At 45.5% G+C, this 21,498-nt stretch overlaps 1 protein-coding gene across 1 annotated transcript in view; it reads right to left on the bottom strand.

Annotated features, from left to right (window-relative positions):
• CEP112 (centrosomal protein 112) overlaps nucleotides 1–21,486 on the bottom strand; it is a 287,868-nt gene extending 266,382 nt beyond the window's left edge. The window contains exons 1-4 of the mRNA XM_075579533.1: nucleotides 20,078–21,486; nucleotides 14,161–14,290; nucleotides 12,059–12,151; nucleotides 3,497–3,556 (exon numbers count right to left, since the gene is read on the bottom strand). Of these exons, the coding sequence (XP_075435648.1) occupies nucleotides 3,497–3,556; nucleotides 12,059–12,151; nucleotides 14,161–14,290; nucleotides 20,078–20,226 (432 nt within the window). The 5' untranslated portion in view covers nucleotides 20,227–21,486. The remainder of the gene's footprint in view (nucleotides 1–3,496; nucleotides 3,557–12,058; nucleotides 12,152–14,160; nucleotides 14,291–20,077) is intronic.
• Nucleotides 21,487–21,498: the final 12 nt, after the last annotated feature.

The raw sequence follows: 21,498 nt of genomic DNA on the forward strand, positions 1-21,498 counted from the left end.
GACAAATGCGGCTACTGGAACTTTTTGAAACAACAAACGTATACTACAAAATAAAACAAACACGCACACACACACACGTTATGAGACTGAGGCATTCCAACAATCTTCCTGCATAACAGATGTAGGTGTTCTTCAAACTTGCCACATGTCTTATTAGATTCAGGTCTTTAAACTCCAGTTATAGACACTTAAAATGTTCATGGCATGGGCGTGTAAGGTCGGCCTTCTAAGGTGTTTCCGGCACAGGTGACAAAGGGCACATCTGTACACGAAATAATTTGGGAAAGGCATGCAGCTGTTTTGCGCACCTCCTGAAGATACAGAGTGCCTGGAAGGGAGTATTAAAAATTGCAGTACCCTCCCCCCCAAAATAACCTGTTTTGAAAGTCAGCGCTATGAAATTACCTTTAAAGCAGATTAACAACCTTATTTTTTTACCTGTTAATTTAATTTAAATGTTTACATAAAAGAAAAAAAGAAGAACAAAGTATAACCTGATGTTTATTCTCACTTTCTCCACTGTACTAGGCAGCACAGAGCTGTTTTTCAAGCAGCCAACAGAGAGTCTAATCATCAGAAAGGTCATATTTCCATCTTTTCAGATAAAGTTATTTGAGATTAATTTAGGGTTAGGTTCACTTTCTAGGAATAAAGTATACAGTTTAAAAAATAATAAAACAATCAGTGAGCAGGGAAAAAACTAGGAAACTGACAGCAGGTAACATATTATACAGAAGGGGGAAAGAGATCTTTAAAAATAAGTGAAATAAACATGAAGGGGGACCTGTGCCTTTAAAGGACCAATCCAAGCAATATCCTACATGTTTCATTTTAAATACATCAGTTGTGTAGTATTAGATAGTACTTACGGCATTTATTTTTTTATTACTCAACTCTTAATGTAATTTTTAATGAGTTTTAATATACTGCACATCCTGTGATTTCAATAGCAGGCTTTAGCCCACTTCCCCAGCAGTGCAAGTGTTTTTGCAACACTTTCCTGTTTGTGATCATTTCTTTGTGCACAAAAGGTACCCGGGCGCTCTCTTATATGAGTAAAACACCTCTAATAAAGTGAAAAACTGTGTATAAATGGAGATTTTACCAATTAAGGGAACCTTTGTGTCTCCTTCGTAGAGATACACACCTCGGGGTCCCGTGTCTGCAGCTCCAACCCTTTCTGGGAGACATCCTTATTATCCCAGGATAGAACAGAAAATAGAAAAGCAAGGGGAGCGCAGATCAGCATAGAACAATGACAATAAAAAATATTTTAAAATATTATCCACTGCAGGCGGATTCACAGGTCCTCAGAGTATTCAAACGAAAAATGAAATCATATAGAGCCTGAGGAAGCTTGTCATCAAGCAAAACGCGTAGCTCAACCTTTTTTTCCCTTGGAGGCTTCCGTAGCCAAACAGTGAGGGGTCGCGTTCCTAACGCCATCTTGAGTTCCTACACTCCGAAGCGCTGCAGAGACCGGAGAGGAGGAACCGAAACGAAGGACAGCACCTCCACTGATTTCATTATTCGTTTGTATTACTTGTGTTTTTTATCTTTGTACTATTAAATTACCTTTTAAATTCTGGTGGACCAAATCTTTGTGGGACCCTTGGAGCCAATTGGGGGGCATACACATCGCAGCTGTGGCAGGAACCCTTATGGGTTTTGACTCACACATGCCCCTGTGAGTATTAACTATAGCCTTCCTTTCACACCCATTCTCCCTGGGGAGATCACCCAACATTTTCTCTATGGGCACTAAGAAGTATTTGTACTGATGTCTATTTTAACTCTTTTCTCCCACCTCGGGGGACATTGAATACTCTGAGGACCTGTGAATCCGCCTGCAGTGGAGGGGAAGACGTGGACTTCAAGTAAAGATCATCTGTAGAGTTTAGCCCTGAGAGGCTTTTACTCACACAGGCCCGTGTGAGTATACATATTCACTTATCCATTTTCATCATCTCACAACCTAAGCATATTGTTCTTTTAAAATATTTTTTATTTTTATTGTCATTGTTCTATGCTGATCTGCGCTCCCTTTGCTTTTCTATTTTCTGTGATCATTTGTTGCCAATGTTCCCAGCAGTTTGAGCTGCAAACTGTAAAATAGAGTTACCTTAGTGATATAAGGATACATTGTAGCTGCTGCATTACACTGACTGAAGGATTGATTGAAACTGAAAGGCAGCTATTTCGTGAACCCTGGGAAGCAGGATCTTTGCTGACCGATCACAGGATAACGAATTGTTCGGCAGCTTAGGCATTTCGTTTGCAATAAAAGGTAATCAAAGGCTGCGTAAATTAAAACAACATTTTTTATTTTATTTCTTACATGCCGCGCGGATTGCCTCTTTAGGACCTAAATCAAACAACAATAAAAGAGTAAACAGGGTATATAATAATTTAAACCCTGTAGGTCTGTGAAAATATTTAAGAAGTCTCCCTTTGATACTAACTTAATTACAGAAGGATCGCAACCATTTATTTCCAATGACTAGTTTACCAGAAAGTGCAGCGGTAACATGGCGTTAGCCACCGGTGCTGTTTAGAAAGCTCAAACAGGTCACCATACAATTTACTTTCGACCATATTGACTGTCAAGTTCAAAGCAAGTTGAATGAACAGACAGATCTCGTCTCAGATCACTTGGTACCCAATGAGACTCCATTAGCCTGGCGTTCTGCAGTAAAATCACAGCTCTCAGGCTATGAGCTGGGCCTTTCATTTTAAGGCTAAACTGTTCTGATGTATTTTATTGCAACAATACGATAAGAGAGCTTTCAACAGCATAAGCCTTTGAAGTGTATTTCAAGAGTCGCAGCGAGTTCCAGAACGTACATACTTCTGGCAGACAATTTAATGTCTTTTCCAAATATACAATGTTGTTTGTAAAAACTGCCCAGGTCTTAGGACAGGATCCCACTGCAGCTGTTACACGGGACGCTTTCTGGCAAGCGTTCAGCAGGGGCGGGTTGTAATATTGATCAAACACTTGTATCCTTTCTAATACTACCACTGCTTAAAGCTGCAATCCCATATATTCCGTTGAATTTCTATACATTAAATATATTTATAGGTGTCAGATTTAGGTATAAAAAAAAGGGGGGGGGGTATCAATTACCCAGATGAGACCTCTTAAACAAGAACACTTTGATACTAAGAAGGTCTGTTGTTCTTAAAACAAACGTATACTAAGGACCGTGAAAGGTTTAATAGGGTAAGACTAAGCAGGGATATCCTTAAAACCTGACCTGTTGGTGGCCCTTGAAGACTGGAGTTAGCCACCTCTGCTCTAGATTGTAAGCGCTCACGAGCAGGAACCGCATTACCTCCTGTATCTGGTTGTGCATCTTTGTCCTTATTCCTGTTTATGTAACGATCAAATCTCCGTAGCCCCATTGTACCGCGCTGCGGACTATGTTAGCACTTTACAAACAAATTATAAAAATAATAATATAATAAGTTCTATCATTACTGCAGGCATCATTACCTTTTTGTCGCTGAGGCGTTCCAAGTGAAACGTATCCTTCTGGAATCTGCTCTCTTGCTCCTGTAAAACATGTCTCGAATTATTTCCGTGCACTCCTTTATTTGTTTAAAGAGGAGTTATCAGGCATTGTATAATCACAGCGACGTAATGAAATAATATTTGTAATAATTGGATGCAGTAGCATGTGCTCCGTTTCATGGCACCACATGGAAGTACTTCATAGGTGCACTGTGAATGTGAGATTTGGAGACCTCATGAATATAAATATACTGTAACTATTGAAGAGTAGAAATCCAGATAAAGGGCCAAGTAGAGGACTGAAACATTGATTTCTGTTTACACACTTAGGCCTCGGCCATGTTCCCTGCTTGTTGGCGGAAGCGTGCTGACGCGCGCTCCCGCTCAGAACTGAGCCCCTACAGCTGCAATTAGAGCGGCTTTAGTAAGGGCTCACCTATGCTTCCGCAAGCGCGCGGAAGCATAGGTCTTAGGGGAATTTACAATTCCCCCGCTTGCCGGCACGACAGGCCGGTCACGTGAGCGGTTCGCCCCCGGACCGCCCCCTGACAGCGCGTGCGGTCAGCGCGCCTCAGCGAGCAAGCAGGGAGCCTGGCCGAGGCCTTACTTTGACAAAGACCTGCGAGTGCCCAGCCTCTATTTCTGCTTTACTGTAACTGGACGGAACACAAGGATCGGAGCACCCAGGCTACTGTAACAGGTGTGTGTATATATATATATATATATATATATTTATATAGGTCACATCAGATTAACTATATATATATATATATATATATATATATATATATATATATATATATATATGTGCAGTGTTCGACAAACCTATACATCTGCACGCCCTGGGCGAGTGGATTTAACACCGTGGCGAGCTCCTATTGGCCCAAGCAGCCCACTTGGTTTTTTTTTTTTTTTAATTTTTCCCTGCTCGCGCTGGAGGAAAAAAAAAAAGCCAGAGGCAGGTTCATGTTGCTGCAGGAGCTTACCCCGCCTCCAGCTCCCTGAGCAGTGCCCTCCCTCCTCCCCCGCCTCTCTGAGCACGTTTCTCCTCCCCGTAGCAGCCAGAGAGTGCCTCCGCAGGCCCCGCATATCCCCAATGGCCCCCGCATACCTCCGAATGCCCCCCGCATACCTCCCAATGCTCCCCGCTTACCCCCAATGGCCCCCGCATACCTCCCAATGGCCCCCGCATACCCCCAATGGCTCCCACATACTCCCAATTGCCGCAGAAGGCCCCCGCATACCCCCATTGGCCGCTGTATGCCCCCGCAGGCCCCCTCATATCCCCAATGGCCCCCGCACACCTCCCAATGGCCCCCGCTTACCCCCAATGGTCGCCGCATACCCCCAATTGCTGCCGCAGGCCCCTGCATAACCTCATTGGCCGCTGTATGCCCCTGCTGGCCCCCTCAAACCTCCGATGTCTCCCGCAAGCCGCCGCAAACCCCCACAGGCCCCCTCAAACCTCCGATGTCTCCCGCAAGCCGCTGCAAACCCCCACAGGCCCCCTCAAACCTCCGATGTCTCACGCAAGCTCCCGATGTCCCCCGCAGCCCTCGATGACTCCAACATACCTCCGATGGTGAGCGGGACTCCCGGCGCCGTTTCTGGTAGTGTGTGTGAGTGTCAGAGTATGTGTGTGTGTATGTGTCTGTCAGAGTATGTGTGTGTCTGTCAGGGTGTGTGTGTGTGTGTCTGTCAGAGTGTGTTTGTGTCAGAGTGTGTGTGTGTCTGTCTGTCAGTGTGTGTGTGTGTGTGTGTGTGTATCTGGGTGTCTGTCAGAGAGTGTGTCTGTCAGAGTGTGTGTATGTGTCTGTCAGAGTGTGTGTATGTGTCTGTCAGAGTGTGTGTGTGTGTGTGTGTGTGTGTGTGTGTGTGTGTCTGTCTGTCAGAGGGAGAGTGTGTGTGTGTCTGTCAGTGTGTCAGTGTGTGTGTCAGTGTGTGTGAGTAGGATGACTGATTTGGTCTCTATATCTCTCCCTCTCTCTCTCTCACCCTCTACCCCCTCTCTGTGTGTGTGTCGCTCTCTCTCTCTGTGTGTGTGTCGCTCTCTCTCTCTCTGTGTGTGTCGCTCTCCCTCTCTCTCATTCTCTGTGTGGCTCTCTCTCTCTCTCTCTCTCTCTCTGTGTGTCGCTTTCTCTCTCTCTCTGTGTGTCGCTTTCTCTCTCTCTCTGTGTGTCGCTCTCTCTCTCTGTGTGACGCTCTCTCTCTCTCTGTGTGTCGCTCTCTCTCTCTCTGTGTGTCGCTCTCTCTCTCTCTGTGTGTCGCTCTCTCTCTCTCTGTGTGTCGCTCTCTCTCTCTCTGTGTGTCGCTCTCTCTCTCTCTCTGTGTCGCTCTCTCTCTCTCTCTGTGTCGCTCTCTCTCTGTGTCGCTCTCTCTCTCACACTCACTCTCTGTCTCTCTCTCACACTGTCTCACACTCTGGACCTGGATATCTTACTTACCCTATATATCTTAACTGCCCTATACCTACACCGAAATAACCTATACTGCTTACTTCCAGATCTGACTCAAGCTACACACAGGAGACATCGGAATCCCCCCTAACCCAGAAGACAGGTAAGAATAACCTCACCTCCAACATTGCGGGAATGAGGTACCTGGACTGCGGATCAGGAAAGATCACACACACACACACACACACACACACACACACACACACACGTAACAAGGACTAATTGTAGTATAATGTAATACAATAAATAAACTTATGTCAAAAACTAATGTTGTTCTTACTAGACCACCCTAGAAGAAGCCTTAGCGGGCGAAACGCGTTGGTGGGACTTTTATGCTGCTGGGCCTGCCTGCTAGCACTTCATTTGGACTTTATATTTTTGTTCTACCCTTGGAAGTTATTTTTGGATGGTGGCTGTGCTTACCAGAGACTGTCATACTATTACAGGAGCTGAGTATCTTCCTTTTTTACCCATCTTTATGACATGTGTGTTTTGGGTCACTGAAGTACATTTCAAATAATGTTTCTCTGATGTCATGCACTATATGTATAGTCTCATGCCTATAGGTCTTCTTTATTAAGTGCCCTGCACACTGGTATAGCATGCCTGTTAATCATCTCCTACCATATTCTATGTATTTTCTTTAAAGGTTTATTATTTATTTTCCTTTATTGGTTTTTCTTTTTGTTCAGTATCTGTATTCACGACCGGCCGGTTGTAGATCACTATGGGTACTTTGTCCACATAGTGGTCATATTATCTTTAGTACTTATCATATCATGTTTGGGTTTTTTATGGTAACTTAGGTTTTCTTTGGGTATGTTCATTTCTTTATAAAAAAAAATTTTTGTCTAGCCAGGCAGGTTTTCAGTCAGCTGTTTGTGTTTTTCATTATTGTTTTTTTGATTTAATAAATTACTATCATTATTTTGCATAATTTGTCTGAGTGCTCCTTAGAGGTTTCTTTTTCTGTGTTTATATACACATATATATATATATATATATATATATATAGCAACTGTAAATATTACTGTATGTTCATTTGCATGTCTTAGACAGGTCTGCAACCCTGTCTTTCCCCATTGTCACCCAGCATACAGCGCTTCCACTGCAGCAAGGGATTCTGGGAAATGACATGAAGTGTATGCTGGGTGACAATGGGGAAAGACAGGGTTGCAGACCTGTCTAAGACATGCAAATGAATATACAGGAATATTTACAGTTGCTTTATGCTTTACTGTGGAGGGTTTTTGTCACTTTTTTTACCCACCATAACCTTAATAGAATATATATATATATATATATATATATATATATATATATATATATATATATATATATATATATATATATATATATATATAAATAATCACCACGACTATTAAGGTTATGGTGGGTAAAAAAAGTGACTAAAACCCTCCACAGTAAAGCATAAAGCAACTGTAAATATTCCTGTATATTCATTTGCATGTCTTAGACAGAGATATATATATATATATATATATATATATATATATATATATATATATATATATATATATATATATATATATATATATAAAAAGAGAGAGAGGAGAGAGCGCACGCCCCATAGTGTAAAAACGTAAATTTATTGAGGGGAGGGGAAGGGGGGGATAAAAAACGCACTCACAAGGGTACAAGTTTTAAAAGCATATTGTGATATAATCACCACCATCCGGTAACTGCAACAGGTGCTGGAATAAATCCTCAGTCCCGAGATGATATTAAACCACGTTGTTTGCAGGATGTCCTGGGCTTGGTGATGGTAAGAAACGATTTCCAACGATACCAGGAACACACCGCCCTGCCTGGAGTTCTCTGCGATATCCGGCGCTCAAATCAGTTGGTAGCTGCGCTCCGTGATGACGTAATGTCCTTGCGTACGTGATGACGCTCCCTGACGCGTTTCGTCACACACGGGTGACTTTTTCAAAGGGTTGTGAGACAGAGTGATATGTCCGCGTATGTCCGCATATATATACACTAATGGATAATTAGTACGCAAGGACATTACTTCATCACGGAGCGCAGCTACCAACTGATTTGAGCGCCGGATATCGCAGAGAACTCCAGGCAGGGCGGTGTGTTCCTGGTATCGTTGGAAATCGTTTCTTACCATCACCAAGCCCAGGACATCCTGCAAACAACGTGTTTCAATATCATCTCGGGACCGAGGATTTATTCCAGCACCTGTTGCAGTTACCGGATGGTGGTGATTATATCACAATATGCTTTTAAAACTTGTACCCTTGTGAGTGCATTTTTTATCCCCCCCTTCCTCTCACCTCAATAAATTTACGTTTTTACACTATGGGGCATGCGCTCTCTCCTCTCTCTCTTTTGCAGATTCCTTTCGGATGTGGTTAATCCTTTGAGAGCAGCCGGAGACCCCCAACACCATTTGTATATTTTTTATTTTTATTTTTATTTTTTCAATTTTACTGGACATTCCAATTGAGGACTGGTATCACCCTCTTTTCATTGTTTTTTATATTTTTTATATTTCATTTTATAATATTTTTTTCATTGTATATGTAACCCTGTTTCTATTGCATCTATATTGGGTGTCACATATCACTTTTCTGCATCTATTTATTATAATATTTTAGCACACTTTATACAATTGATTCATTTATATAATTGATTCACATATACCCACTAGGATAGGCACTTAGTTGGTTTATTACACACATTCTAATACATAATAAATTTATACACTTACACAATTATACCCCTATAGGCGCTGCTTTTTTGTTTTGTTTGTCAATATATATATATATATATATATATATATATATATATATATATATATATATATATAAAAATGTAACAGAGTACAAGAGGCACTCACGGTTGCAATGAATAGTTGCCTGGGTGCTTCGGACTAAAGTCAATGTACAAGCAATACACTCGCATGTCTTCCTTAAACACAATACACTCGCATGTCTTCCTTAAACACAATACACTCGCATGTCTTCCTTAAACACAATACACTCACATGTCTTCCTTAAACACAATACACTCGCATGTCTTCCTTAAACACAATACACTCCCATGTCTTCCTTAAACACAATACACTCCCATGTCTTCCTTAAACACAATACACTCCCATGTCTTCCTTAAACACAATACACTCGCATGTCTTCCTTAAACACAATACACTCGCATGTCTTCCTTAAACACAATACACTCGCATGTCTTCCTTAAACACAATACACTCGCATGTCTTCCTTAAACACAATACACTCCCATGTCTTCCTTAAACACAATACACTTGCATGTCTTCCTTAAACACAATACACTCCCATGTCTTCCTTAAACACAATACACTCGCATGTCTTCCTTAAACACAATACACTCGCATGTCTTCCTTAAACACAATACACTCCCATGTCTTCCTTAAACACAATACACTCGCATGTCTTCCTTAAACACAATACACTCGCATGTCTTCCTTAAACACAATACACTCCCATGTCTTCCTTAAACACAATACACTCGCATGTCTTCCTTAAACACAATACACTCGCATGTCTTCCTTAAACACAATACACTCGCATGTCTTCCTTAAACACAATACACTCGCATGTCTTCCTTAAACACAATACACTCTCATGTCTTCCTTAAACACAATACACTCGCATGTCTTCCTTAAACACAATACACTCGCATGTCTTCCTTAAACACAATACACTCGCATGTCTTCCTTAAACACAATACACTCGCATGTCTTCCTTAAACACAATACACTCGCATGTCTTCCTTAAACACAATACACTCGCATGTCTTCCTTAAACACAATACACTCGCATGTCTTCCTTAAACACAATACACTCGCATGTCTTCCTTAAACAATCAGTTGTGTTTGTTCAAAATACAGGATGGATGATCCAGGATCTTGATAAAGATCCAGGTGGGGACTGAAACATTGATCTTGTATCTTGTATTTTGAGTAAACACAACTGATTGTTTAAGGAAGACCCGTGTGTGTTGAATGTATATATACATATACACACAGATACAGCTAGACTTGCTGTACTCGGTGCTGATGCGACACGTGGTCATGGCACCGAAGGATTAACACTTCGGGGGGTCCCATTCAGAAGCATGGACCCTCACCCCTACCGCGCCATCCTACCCCCCCTTCTGGGCCTTCCACCCCCAGCTCCATCATGGCAGACACAGTCCCGGGCTCCACAGATGTTTGCGTGTTCGTCCGCAGCACAGAGGACAGCAAGTCTTGCTATATACAGTATGTATATAGGTAAAACAATGTCCACATCACTCCGGGATAGAAACATATAAAAGTTATTCATTAAGTCCATCTTAAGACAATAAAAAATGGGTGATGTTTCTGGCCAATAAGGCCCTATATCAAGCATATATGTTGAGTTTTACCAAGATATAGTTGTGAATTTATACGCGATTTTTCATTAAACAACACGAACAAAATCATTTGCGCTCTGATGAGGTCGTGTCTTGAATACCTCATGCTGCTGATTTTGCTCCCAATGTAAATAAACAGTGAGAAAGTACATTGCACTGATTAGGAAGGACAGCGCTGCTAGCTTTCTGTCTGCTGTGTCAATGCAGATAACAATTCCTTAACATGAAGCCATCACGGCCCACGGACATGCAGCTTTTACTCTCGCTTTCCCTTACTTCTAATCCATATTTCACGAAGAAATCGTTCAATAGTTTTGTCCTGAGGAGAAATATCTACTGCTGTGCATTTTTCAATATTGCATTCAAATGTATTCCTGACCCGTGCAACATGCGGCAGCTCCCCTTCCCAGATACAGGGGGCGTGCGGCCCTTGAATAAACGTGCACAAAGAACGGTGACATATTTTCAACGGTTATATGTAGCGGATTAACACCCCTTTCAATAAAAAAAACAGGCATGTATTAAAATGAAACTGGTAGAACTCCACATTTCAATGGTAAACCAAATCAGGTTTGTCCATCTCCGAAGCCCAAGGTACATTGCTCACCTTTCTATCTTATCTTTAGCACGGTGATTATGTGGCCATCATTGGTCAAACAGATGCAACTAAATATCTCCTTTGTTATTCGACTTAGGCTCAGCATGTAGACATGTCACTAACGATTTGGGAGCAGCGCTGGAATTTTATATTCGCTTTAGATACATATAAGTAGCTGGTATGTTTGAATCCAGCAAAACATTCATTTTTCACAAGATACAAATAAGAAAGACAGTTACATTAAGGGTGAGTATCTTTCTAACCAGCTAATTAAACTGAGAACTTGTTAAGAATACATATTTATTTCACTTGCTATATATAATCCCCCAACTAGTCGTTAAAGCTGCAATCCAAGCGCGCAATTTTTTGTTGCCATAAAATTGAAGCAGGGGGTCTCCGGAGCTGAACCACATTTAATTCAGCTCCGGGGACCCCCTGCTTTCGGAGATACTTACCTCCGTAGAAGGTGCAAGTAGCCGCTCCGCTCGGATAGCAGGGTTCATGTAACGGCGGAGTTTCAACGCTCACGCGCCATATGGGCCAATAGGTTGCCGTGACATCATCCTATGCGGCTTCCTATTGGCCCACGTGACGCGGGAGCTATAAATTTTGCAGAGATGCCGGCACCATCATTGGAGGCAAGTATCTCGGGAAACAGAGGGTCCCCGGAGCTGAAATTAACGGGGTTCAGCTCCGGTAACCCCATGCTTTAATCCCATGTTAGAAAATAAATAACGGCTTTGATTGGTCCATTAACAAAAGCACCATTTACAGTATTGAGTGATATTATTCTACGTGCTTTCCCGTTAGAATTCTGACTAAATCTGAAAAACCCACTCTACTGCAAATTACTAAATAAACATTAACAATGACAGAGAACAGGTTACAAGTGCCTTCACTAATCTGTTACTATTATAGGTTGCAAAGTGGAACTGCATCTTCAAAGATGCTTCCTCAACAGATCTCCAGATGGACAATAGACACAGGGTGTAGCAGTTTGACCTATCCATCCCATTGTAATCACATAAATCACGCTCAGGAGTTTAAAGAGTATTTTCCTCAGGACAAGAATTCGGGCCTCACCCTCAGCTGTTGTTGCCTTTGATGTTCTAATTCTTGTAACTGTTGTTTTAATTGGGAGACACGCTGTTCTAATTCTTCAATCACATCGGATGCCTGTAGGGACACAGCGGAAAGGAGAATGTTTGTCTAGCCTGAAATTTTATAGACCTTTGATAGATAAAATAAAATAAAGTCACACCTCCTTTTCACCGTTTAAATTAAAAACTGACAAACAATAACATTTTAAACCAAACCTTCTGAATATTGTTCTTTCTATATATTTTGTCTCTGGGTTATAATATGGTCTAAACACAAACTCTTATTAGTTAATAAATAAAAGAGTGTAAGCTCATTGGTACAGGAAATTCCTTCCTATTATCTCAGTTTGTCTTGACATATAGTAAATAAAAATACCACGTGTGAACTGATTCACACATGTCAGACAGGTCTGCAGCCCTGCTTCCACTGCAGCTAGGGATTCTGGGAATGCCATTGAAATGAGCAATCACAGTGTGTCACTCTTTACTCCTTATCCATTTGAACATGGACCCCTATAAGCTTATGCCTGCCGCATTACACAACTTTGCAGCACTGCCTGGGTTAAAGAAGTGCAGAGCCAGTAACCCTACTCACAGAGAGATATTTCAACCTTTTGGGTATCATCAGTGAGAGGCTGGTTGCTGCAACCAATACAATGCAACGTTGACATATATCCACTCGTCATACAGTGTTATTGTCCTTCACCCCACATTGTACTGCGCTGCGGGATATGTGCTATTTTTCACTAGTTAGTATTTGAACGATCTATTTTTTTGCACTGCACTGACAATGTAATATTCATATCCATACGCTACAAACCTATATCATGGAGGATAAGTCATGTACGCATATCTTTATTTATATAGCACCATCCAGGTACATGGCGCCTTATAAAATGTGTGACATAATATTATGACACATATTGGGAATAAGCGCTTCAGACATAAAACAATAGGAAAATGAGTCCCTGCCCCGAGGAGCTTACCATCTAAGTCATACTGCTAAATATAAAGGAGGGGTTAAGTAAAACAGTAGATAGAACAAGTTGATGCTTCAATGTCCTGAGCAGCTTCCAAATGAGGAACAGATAAAGAAGTTAGCGCTGCTTATATGCACTATGCTATGTAGGGAAGGTGCTCTAGTCTGATTTATGGCCAATGCCAGGGGATTCAACTTTCAGGAATCCTCACCTGGCAACAGCTAACAAACAAGGCTTTATTGCTAACAGACTTGTCTGTATCTGGTCATAATACTCTTGACAAGAGTGCATGATACACATGCTGACATCGCTGAAGCTGCCGTCCCACTAACTGCAGCCAGATTGGATTTCCTTTTCATGTTGGACACATGCTTGTGAAATCACGCATTAGTCTTCTGATGATCTTCTGAGAAATATCGATGTAAAAAACCCTTAAAAACAGGCTCAACTCCAGTCCTAAAGCCCCCCTAACAGGTCAGGGTTTCAGGATATCTCCGCTCCAGCACAGGTGGCTCTTTCAGTCCCTGCTTCAGCACAGGTGGCTCAATCAGAGGCTCAGTCTTTGACTGAATCTCTGATTGAGCCACCTGTGCTGAAGCTGGGATATCCTGAAAACCTGACCTGTTGAGGAGGCTTGAGGACTGGAGTTGCGCACCACTGCCTTAAAAAAAAAACGACTTGTCTGAAACAGCTTTGTAACTTAAGCTCTCATCTGCATCAATCCTTGCTTGGAAAGACATGAGCGTCTGGCTAGCACTGAAGGGAGACAATACATACGGTATATTTTGTGGTTTGGGGCCTTTAAGGCTTTTTGATCAGCTGCAACACATTTGAATGCATGAACCAAATATCCTAATCTGTAAAGGAGTTACAGTAATCACATTATGTGTCATTTAAGTTGTGATCTTAGCGAATGCCCTCTGTATTACAGTATTAGCCTACCTGCACGCTGACCAATAACCAGGTTTATAGAATACTCAATACATACTGTTTACTGTACATACTGAATGTTAGGGAGCCTATACTTTACTGACTGAACAATACTGAAGATATTAAAAGTTGTGCTCGGTTACAAGGCAGCAGACACACTTATTCTTTGGCAAACCTTAGCTGCTGAGAGAGCATTCTGCTGGGTGATATAGCTCATATCAGAATCATATTTGCTCTGAAGCTGCTGGGTCCGTTTCTCGTAGTCCTGTACTGAACGATCTTTTTCTTTTTGTAAGGAGTGGTTCCTGAAAGAGAAATAATCATAATTTCCAACGTTAGATGTACTTTTAACATATTGTACATACTGTATGCTGATTTTATTATGTGTGTATAGATAGAGAGAAAGAAAAAGAGAGAGAGAAAAAAAAAAAAAAGAACAGGAGCACTCCTGGTGTATTAAAGTATAACAATTTAATAGGACTGGACAGTCTCCCATGATGAAGTTGTTACGACGAAATGCGTAGGGTGCCATTTGTGTGTCTAAGTGCCACTTCACTGAGCGCAAGCTGTGAGGCAGAGAGCTGAGAGAGCAGAGGATACAAGCCACAAGTACCAGTGTGTACCAACAGGATCTGGGAAACTTTGTGGAGGAGTTTCTGTTGCCGGAGGAGCCGACACGGTGCATACATCCCACATCCGGTTTGCGGTCAGCGTGGAGTGCCAGATAGCACAGCAGTAGCCGCGTGGATTCCTTTGCTGATACAGCGATTGAGATTGTCTCAAAATCTGCCTGATTTCTAGCGTCGCATGTGAGTGAGTACTTTTTATCTGTCCAGTCCTATTAAATTGTTATACTTTAATACACTAGGAGTGCGCTTAATATTTCTATAGATATCTTCCAAAGAATTGGTGATACCTGTGTCCAGGCTGTTAAGACTCCGGAGGACTTTGTTACTAGGACTGTTTTTTTTTTGCAATTTGTATTGATTTTTATACACAGGACACTGTAGGTAGCAATAGCAGACTGTGCCGATAAGAAACGATGTCAGGATCTTTCAAAGTAGTGTAGGGTCCAACAGATCTATTCACCACGGCGTACCACCTCAGTAAACATTCGATATTTAGTGTCCACAATGATCTCAAGACACCACGTGATCAACGTGGTGACGTCAGTCCTATGCATTACGTCGGTCTAAGCCGACTTCGTCAGGGAATAAGTCGGCTTAGACCGACGTAACGCATAGGACTGACGTCACCACGTTGATCGCGTGGTGTCTTGAGATCATTGTGGACACTAAATATCGAATGTTTACGGAGGTGGTACGCCGTGGTGAATAGATCTGTTGGACCCTACACTACTTTGAAAGATCCTGACATCGTTTCTTATCGGCACAGTCTGCTATTGCTACCAGCAGTGTCCTGGCGGTGCTCTACGGGTCTGCAGAGGTGTGAGTATTGGCGGATGCCTCTCCTCCCTGTCACCCGGCTAATCACACAGTATACCAAAGAAACCTTTATGTGAATTTATTCTTTATCCATCTTGTAAGTATGCACTTTTATCACACATCTATTTTATTAAATAATTTTATTCTATGTCCTGGAGGTAATTGCACTAGGGGGTGCGCTTTTTGTCCTTTTTTCTTTTCTACATAGTTACCTGGGAGTGATTCTCCTTTGGATCCAGCAGCCCCCCTCATCAATTACTCAACTGGCTTTCGATTCCACACTCCCACTTAAAAGGATTTTGATGACATTTTGTGTCTGAACACTTCGGATTGGACTCTGCTCATTTTGTGGTATATTTAATTTCATTCGTCATCAGATTTTTGTGTTAGCGCTGTTTTCTTTCTCTTGTTATAGATATATATATAGTATAGATCAGTGGTGCGCAAACTGGGGGGCGCGCCCCCTTGGGGGGGCGCAAGATTATGTAGGGGGGGCGCAGGCTGCGTGCGGGGAAACCTGGGGGCGGGCAGAGCTGTGCCAGAAGCTCCGTGCAGAGGCTGCTTCCAGTTCTCTGCTGTGTCTTGCAGAGGGGGCGGGGCCTTGTAGAGGGGGCGGGGCCTTCCCTGCACACAGACAAGCCCTTCTCCTCCTCCTGTCTTTTACCCGCCCGTTTTCAGCAGCACATGGGGGGACCGGAGCAGGTTTAGTTACTCCCTCCACCCAGTGTGTGTGTGTGTGTGTGTGTGTGTGTGTGTGTGTGTGTGTGTGTGTGTGTGTGTGTGTGTGTGTGTGTGTGTGTGTGTGTGTGTGTGTGTGTGTGTGTGTGTGTATGTAGAAATGTGTGTGTGTATGTAGAAATGTGTGTGTATATGTATGTGTGTGTATATGTATATGTGTGTATATGTATATGTGTGTGTATGTGTTTTGTATGTATATGTGTGTGTGTATATGTATGTGTGTGTGTGTATATATGTGTGTGTGTGTGTGTGTGTGTGTGTGTGTATATCTATATATGTATGTGTGTGTGTGTATATATAAAGTATGTGAATGTGTGTGTGTGTGTGTATATCTATATATATGTGTGTGTGTGTGTGTTTGTGTGTATATATATATGGATTGTTGTGTGTGTGTGTGGATGTGTGTGTGTGTGTGTGTGTGTGTGTGTGTGTATATGTGTGGATGTGTGTGTGTGTGTGTGTGCGCGCCTGTGCCTGTTGGTTGTCTGTGGGTGTGGGTGTTGGGATTGAGTGTTGTGTGTGTTGGTGGTGATTATGTGAGTGTTGGTTGTGACTGTGTGTGTGTAGTGATTGAGTGTGTGCTGTGTTGGTTGTGATTTGAGTGTGTGTTGTGTGTGTGTGTGTTGTGATTGAGTGTGTGTGTTGGTTGTGGGTGTTGTGATTGAATGCAGCGTTGCACAAACTGAGGGGGGGACGCCCCAGGCGCAAGATTATTTAGGCTGGGCGCGTGCAGAAAAAAAACCTGGTTGTGCAGGCGAAAAAGATGTGCGCGCGCGGGCGGCCAAATAGAATAGTGCAGGTGGGGCCACGTGATTCGGAGGTACGCGGAGGAGCACGCCCCAGCGCTGTGATGTCAAACGCCCCTCCCTCCGGTGTCTGCCTACAATAGCGCTGTGGTCCTGCTCTCCTCCGCTGGCAACTTGCCTAGCTGCGATCCTCTTCATGTGAGAGGGTAGCTGCCACTATATCAATCATACTATGAATGTACAGAAATAATAAAAAAAAGTGTAAACACTTCCCCGCTCGTGCTTGCAAAATTATGCAGGACACCCTGTGCTCATGCTTGGAGAGTTGGTGATGTCACCGCTCTCAGCGGCAGCGTGGACGCAGTCTAATTTTGCAAGAGCGAGCTGTTGAAGTATGTAAGTATTTAGGCTGCGCTTATAGTGCCGGCGACGCGACGTCGCCCGAAAACAAATGCATTGTCGCCGCCGCCTCGTGCGCTTATAGTAAGCGTGCCGTGGCAACGTGATTTTTTGAAGCCGGCAATATTTGATTTTTAAGGGGCTGTCGCCTCATGTGACAGCCCCTGAACCAATCAATGGCCTGGTCGCCCACGCCGCCGCCGCAAAGCGAAATACAACTTTCGCTAGCGGCGACGGGTGACGTCGCGGGCACTATACGCGCGGCCTTAGACATATTTGTATTTACATTGTATACCGTTTAATAAAGGGTTTTTTTTCATGGATTTTGATTACATCAGGCAGGGGGGCCCGAGAAATTTCATGGATAAAAAGGGGGGCTCGGCATAAAAAGTTTGCTCACCCCTGCTATAAGTGATGTAAAAATGTGAGGCGTGTGTCCTGCTAGGGTGTGAGGCGGCGGGTGGCGCGTGGGTTGTGAGTGCTGTCTGCGAGTGGGTGTCCTGCTAGGGTGTGAGGCGGCGGGTGGCGCGTGGGTTGTGAGTGCTGTCTGCGAGTGGGTGTCCTGCTAGGGTGTGAAGCGGCGGGTGGCGCGTGGGTTGTGAGTGCTGTCTGTGAGTGGGGGTGTGTCCTGCTAGGGTGTGAGGCGGCGGGTGGCGCGTGGGTTGTGAGTGCTGTCTGTGAGTGGGGGTCCTGCTAGGGTGTGAGGCGGCGGGTGGCGCGTGGGTTGTGAGTGCTGTCTGCGAGTGGGTGTCCTGCTAGGGTGTGAGGCGGCGGGTGGTGCGTGGGTTGTGAGTGCTGTCTGTGAGTGTGGGTCCTGCTAGGGTGTGAGGCGGCGGGTGGCGCGTGGGTTGTGAGTGCTGTCTGTGAGTGGGGGTCCTGCTAGGGTGTGAGGCGGTGGGTCAGTGATGTCGGTGCGTAGGGGCGGGAGGCAGCAGGTATGTGTCGAGTGTGGCGGGTGTCTGTTGAGTGCGTGCAGCGGCTGTGAGGCGGTGGGTGAAAGGCAGAGGCGGCCGGGGTAAGGACGGGTGAAAGGCAGAGGCGGGGGTGGGGAGGCGGTAAGGCGGGCAGGAAGTCGAAGGGCGGCGGGAAGGAGAGGAGAGGGTGGTGGAGGGGGCAAGGGGTGGAGGAGGGGGGCAAGGGGTGGAGGAGGGGGGAAGGGTTAGAGGAGGGGGGGAAGGGTTAGAGGAAGGGGTGGAAGTGTGGGAGGGGGTGGGAGGGGAAAGGGGTGGAGGGGAAAAAGGGATGGAGGGGAGGGGGGGGAGGGGAGCAGAGGGGGGGGAAAGGGGAGCGGAGGGGGGGTGGAAAGGGGAGCGGGGGGGAAGGGGAGCGGAGGGGGGGAAGGGGAGCAGGGGGGGGGGGAAAGGGGAGAAGTGGTGGGAAGGGGGGAGGTGGTGGGAAGGGGGAGAAGGGGGGATGTGGTGGGAAGGGGGAGGAGGGGGAAGGTGGTGGGAAGGGGGAGGAGGGGGGATGTGCTGGGAAGGGGGAGGTGGTGGGAAGGGGGAGGAGGGGGGAGGTGGTGGGGAGGGGGGAGGTGGTTAGGATGGGGGGAGGGGGGAGATGGGGGGAGGGGGGAGGTGGTGGGAAGGGGGGGGAGGTGGTGGGAAGGGGGGGAGTTGGTGGGAAGGGGGAGGAGGGGTGAGGTGGTGGGAAGGGGGAGGAGGGGGGAGGTGGAGGGGAGGGGGGAGGTGGTGGGAAGGGGGAGAGGTGGGAGGTGGTGGGGAGGGGGGAGGTGGTGGGAAGGGGGGGGAGGTGGTGGGAAGGGGGAGGAGGGGTGAGGTGGTGGGGAGGAGGGGTGAGGTGGTGGAAGGGGGAGGAGGGGGGAGGTGGTGGGAAGGGGGAGGCGGTGGGAAGGGGAGTGGGAGGCGGTGGGAAGAGGGGGAGGCAGTGGGAAGGGGGGGAGGCGGTGGGATGGGGGGAGGCGGTGGGAAGGGGGGGGGAGGCAGTGGGAAGGTGGGGGGGAGGCGGTGGGGAGGCGATGGGAAGGGGCGGAGGCGGTGGGAAGGGGTGGGGGAGGCGGTGGGAAGGGGTGGGGGTGGAGGGGGGGGTGGAGGGGATGTGAAGGGGAGGTGGAGGGGAGGTGAAGGGAGGCGAAGGCCGCTCACTCACCCGTCCGGCAGGTCCCACGTGGATCTGAGGCGGGAGGCAGCGTGTTGTGGCCGCTCCCCCGCTGTGTCCCAGGCGGGCGCCGCCATCTTGGGTACTCGGCGCCGCGAGGCAGCCTGCCTGGCCACTGGCTGTTCCCCAGCCCGGGAAGGGGTGAGTTGTAGCGCCGGGGAGGGGGGGGGTATGTATATGTGTGGGGGGGGGAGAGGTGGGAGATATAGAAGGGGGGTCTCGCACGGCCGCTAACACTGGGTGGGGGGGGGCGCTGAAGGGGTAATAATAGTGTGTGTGTCCCCTGCTGACTGTAGCGGCGCCGGGGGAGGGGGGGGGGCGGGGTGAAAGCGCGGGAGACACGGGGAGAGGAGGAGGTGCGCGCGGGTGCTGCTAACACTGTGAGCCCCGCTAATGTAGGTAACACCCCCCCTACGTGTGTGTGTGTGTGTGTGTGTGTGTGTGTGTGTGTGTGTGTGTGTGTGTGTGTCCGTCCCTGTGTGTCCTTTGGCCCGTCACTCCTCCTCAGGCCAATGAGAGGTGTGCGGGGGCGGGCGGGCCAAGGGACCAATGAGATTGCCGCTAGGGACGCAGACATACAGTGCTTTCAGAAATATATAGTAGATATATGTAGATATATATCAGAATGTTAGAATTATTTAACACATACCTTGCCTTCATTTCCTGCGATTCACTGCATGCTGCCTGGTAACATTTATCAAGTTCGGTCTTCTCTTGAGATAACGTCTGCCACTGTAAATTACTGCTCTCCGCCTCCACTGTCAACTGCTGGACTCTGGCTTCCAGTTCCTTCACCATCTGGTTCTAGAACAGGTAACAGCATAGAAGACACCTCAGGATTTTGATATATGTACATTATCTGTCCTATCAATACTGCCTGGAGCTGGGGCAGCGCTTTAGTACTGGAGATTGATTCAAAGGCAGATGTTGAATGACCCAGGGCTTTTAACTTCAGTCTAAAAAGCTTACCGAATGCAACAGTTTAACCTAGGAGGAGTGGCCAACTCCAGTCCTCAAGGGTCAGGTTTTAAGGACAAGGGTCAGGTTTTAAGGATATCTCTGCACAGGTGGCTCAATCAGTGGCTCAGTCGACGCACATCCCAGGTGTGACTGTTAGAAGCATTTAGGAGCAGATTTACTCATTGCTGCCAAGCCAGGAGTTCTGAAACGTTACCTTCTCGCGGACCACTTCATTGTAAAGACCACTTTGCACACCATGATTACCCATACACTGATACCAATTATATATTTATCAAAACTGAAGGTCCAATGATTCAGAAGCAGCATGTTCCAAAGGAACGTAAGGCACTGATCTGCTGATATAAAAAGCCTTCGCTGCACGGGAAGAGCCGAGATTGCAATCTCCCCTACAAACTGGCAAACCTTAGTGCTGTTGGGGCAACATCATAAGCCCCAGAGGGTGCTACTTAATAGGATGTTACCTCAATGTCTTGGCACGCTCAGTGTGTTACCAGGACAGTTCAAACTTCAGTAATTGGCTTCCTTAAATAGATTCAATTACTCCGTGTGTTATTCAAGAAACTACAATAGTGCCGATCGGGGTACCTTAGCATAGAAACTCCCATTCAGTCCAAAGAGAAATGTACTTGCCAATATTTCTGTTTCTTCAAGTCCTCTATGGCAGCCCAAACAACGGAGTTAAAGAAGCACAGACAAACACCACATGGAGAGAACAAGGATAGGAAATATGCTGGAAGATTCAAGAAAATTAACAGGTACATTGTAAATTTTCTTTAGGATAATCTATAGCAGTTCAAACTAATGAGATGTCCCATAACAGACAGTAATGTTGGGTGGGCAAACCCTTTCTGGTAGCCAGAACCACTACCTGAAGCACTGCCTCATCAAATTCAGCATCTGCTGAAGCTTGACGATCTAAATGGTAATGCTTAGAGAAGGTATGCAAGGAGGTCCAAGTTGCTGCCTTGCAAATTTCTTGTGTGGTTGCTTGCTCTCTTTCGGTCCAAGATGCAGCCATAGCCCTGGTTGAATCAGCTGTAATATGCTGCAGAGGTTCTTTGCCCGCTGACTTGTATATGCCTCGCAGCT

Source organism: Ascaphus truei, chromosome 22 (genome assembly GCF_040206685.1).
Source record: "Ascaphus truei isolate aAscTru1 chromosome 22, aAscTru1.hap1, whole genome shotgun sequence".
In the NCBI taxonomy this organism is placed as follows: Eukaryota; Metazoa; Chordata; class Amphibia; order Anura; family Ascaphidae; genus Ascaphus; species Ascaphus truei.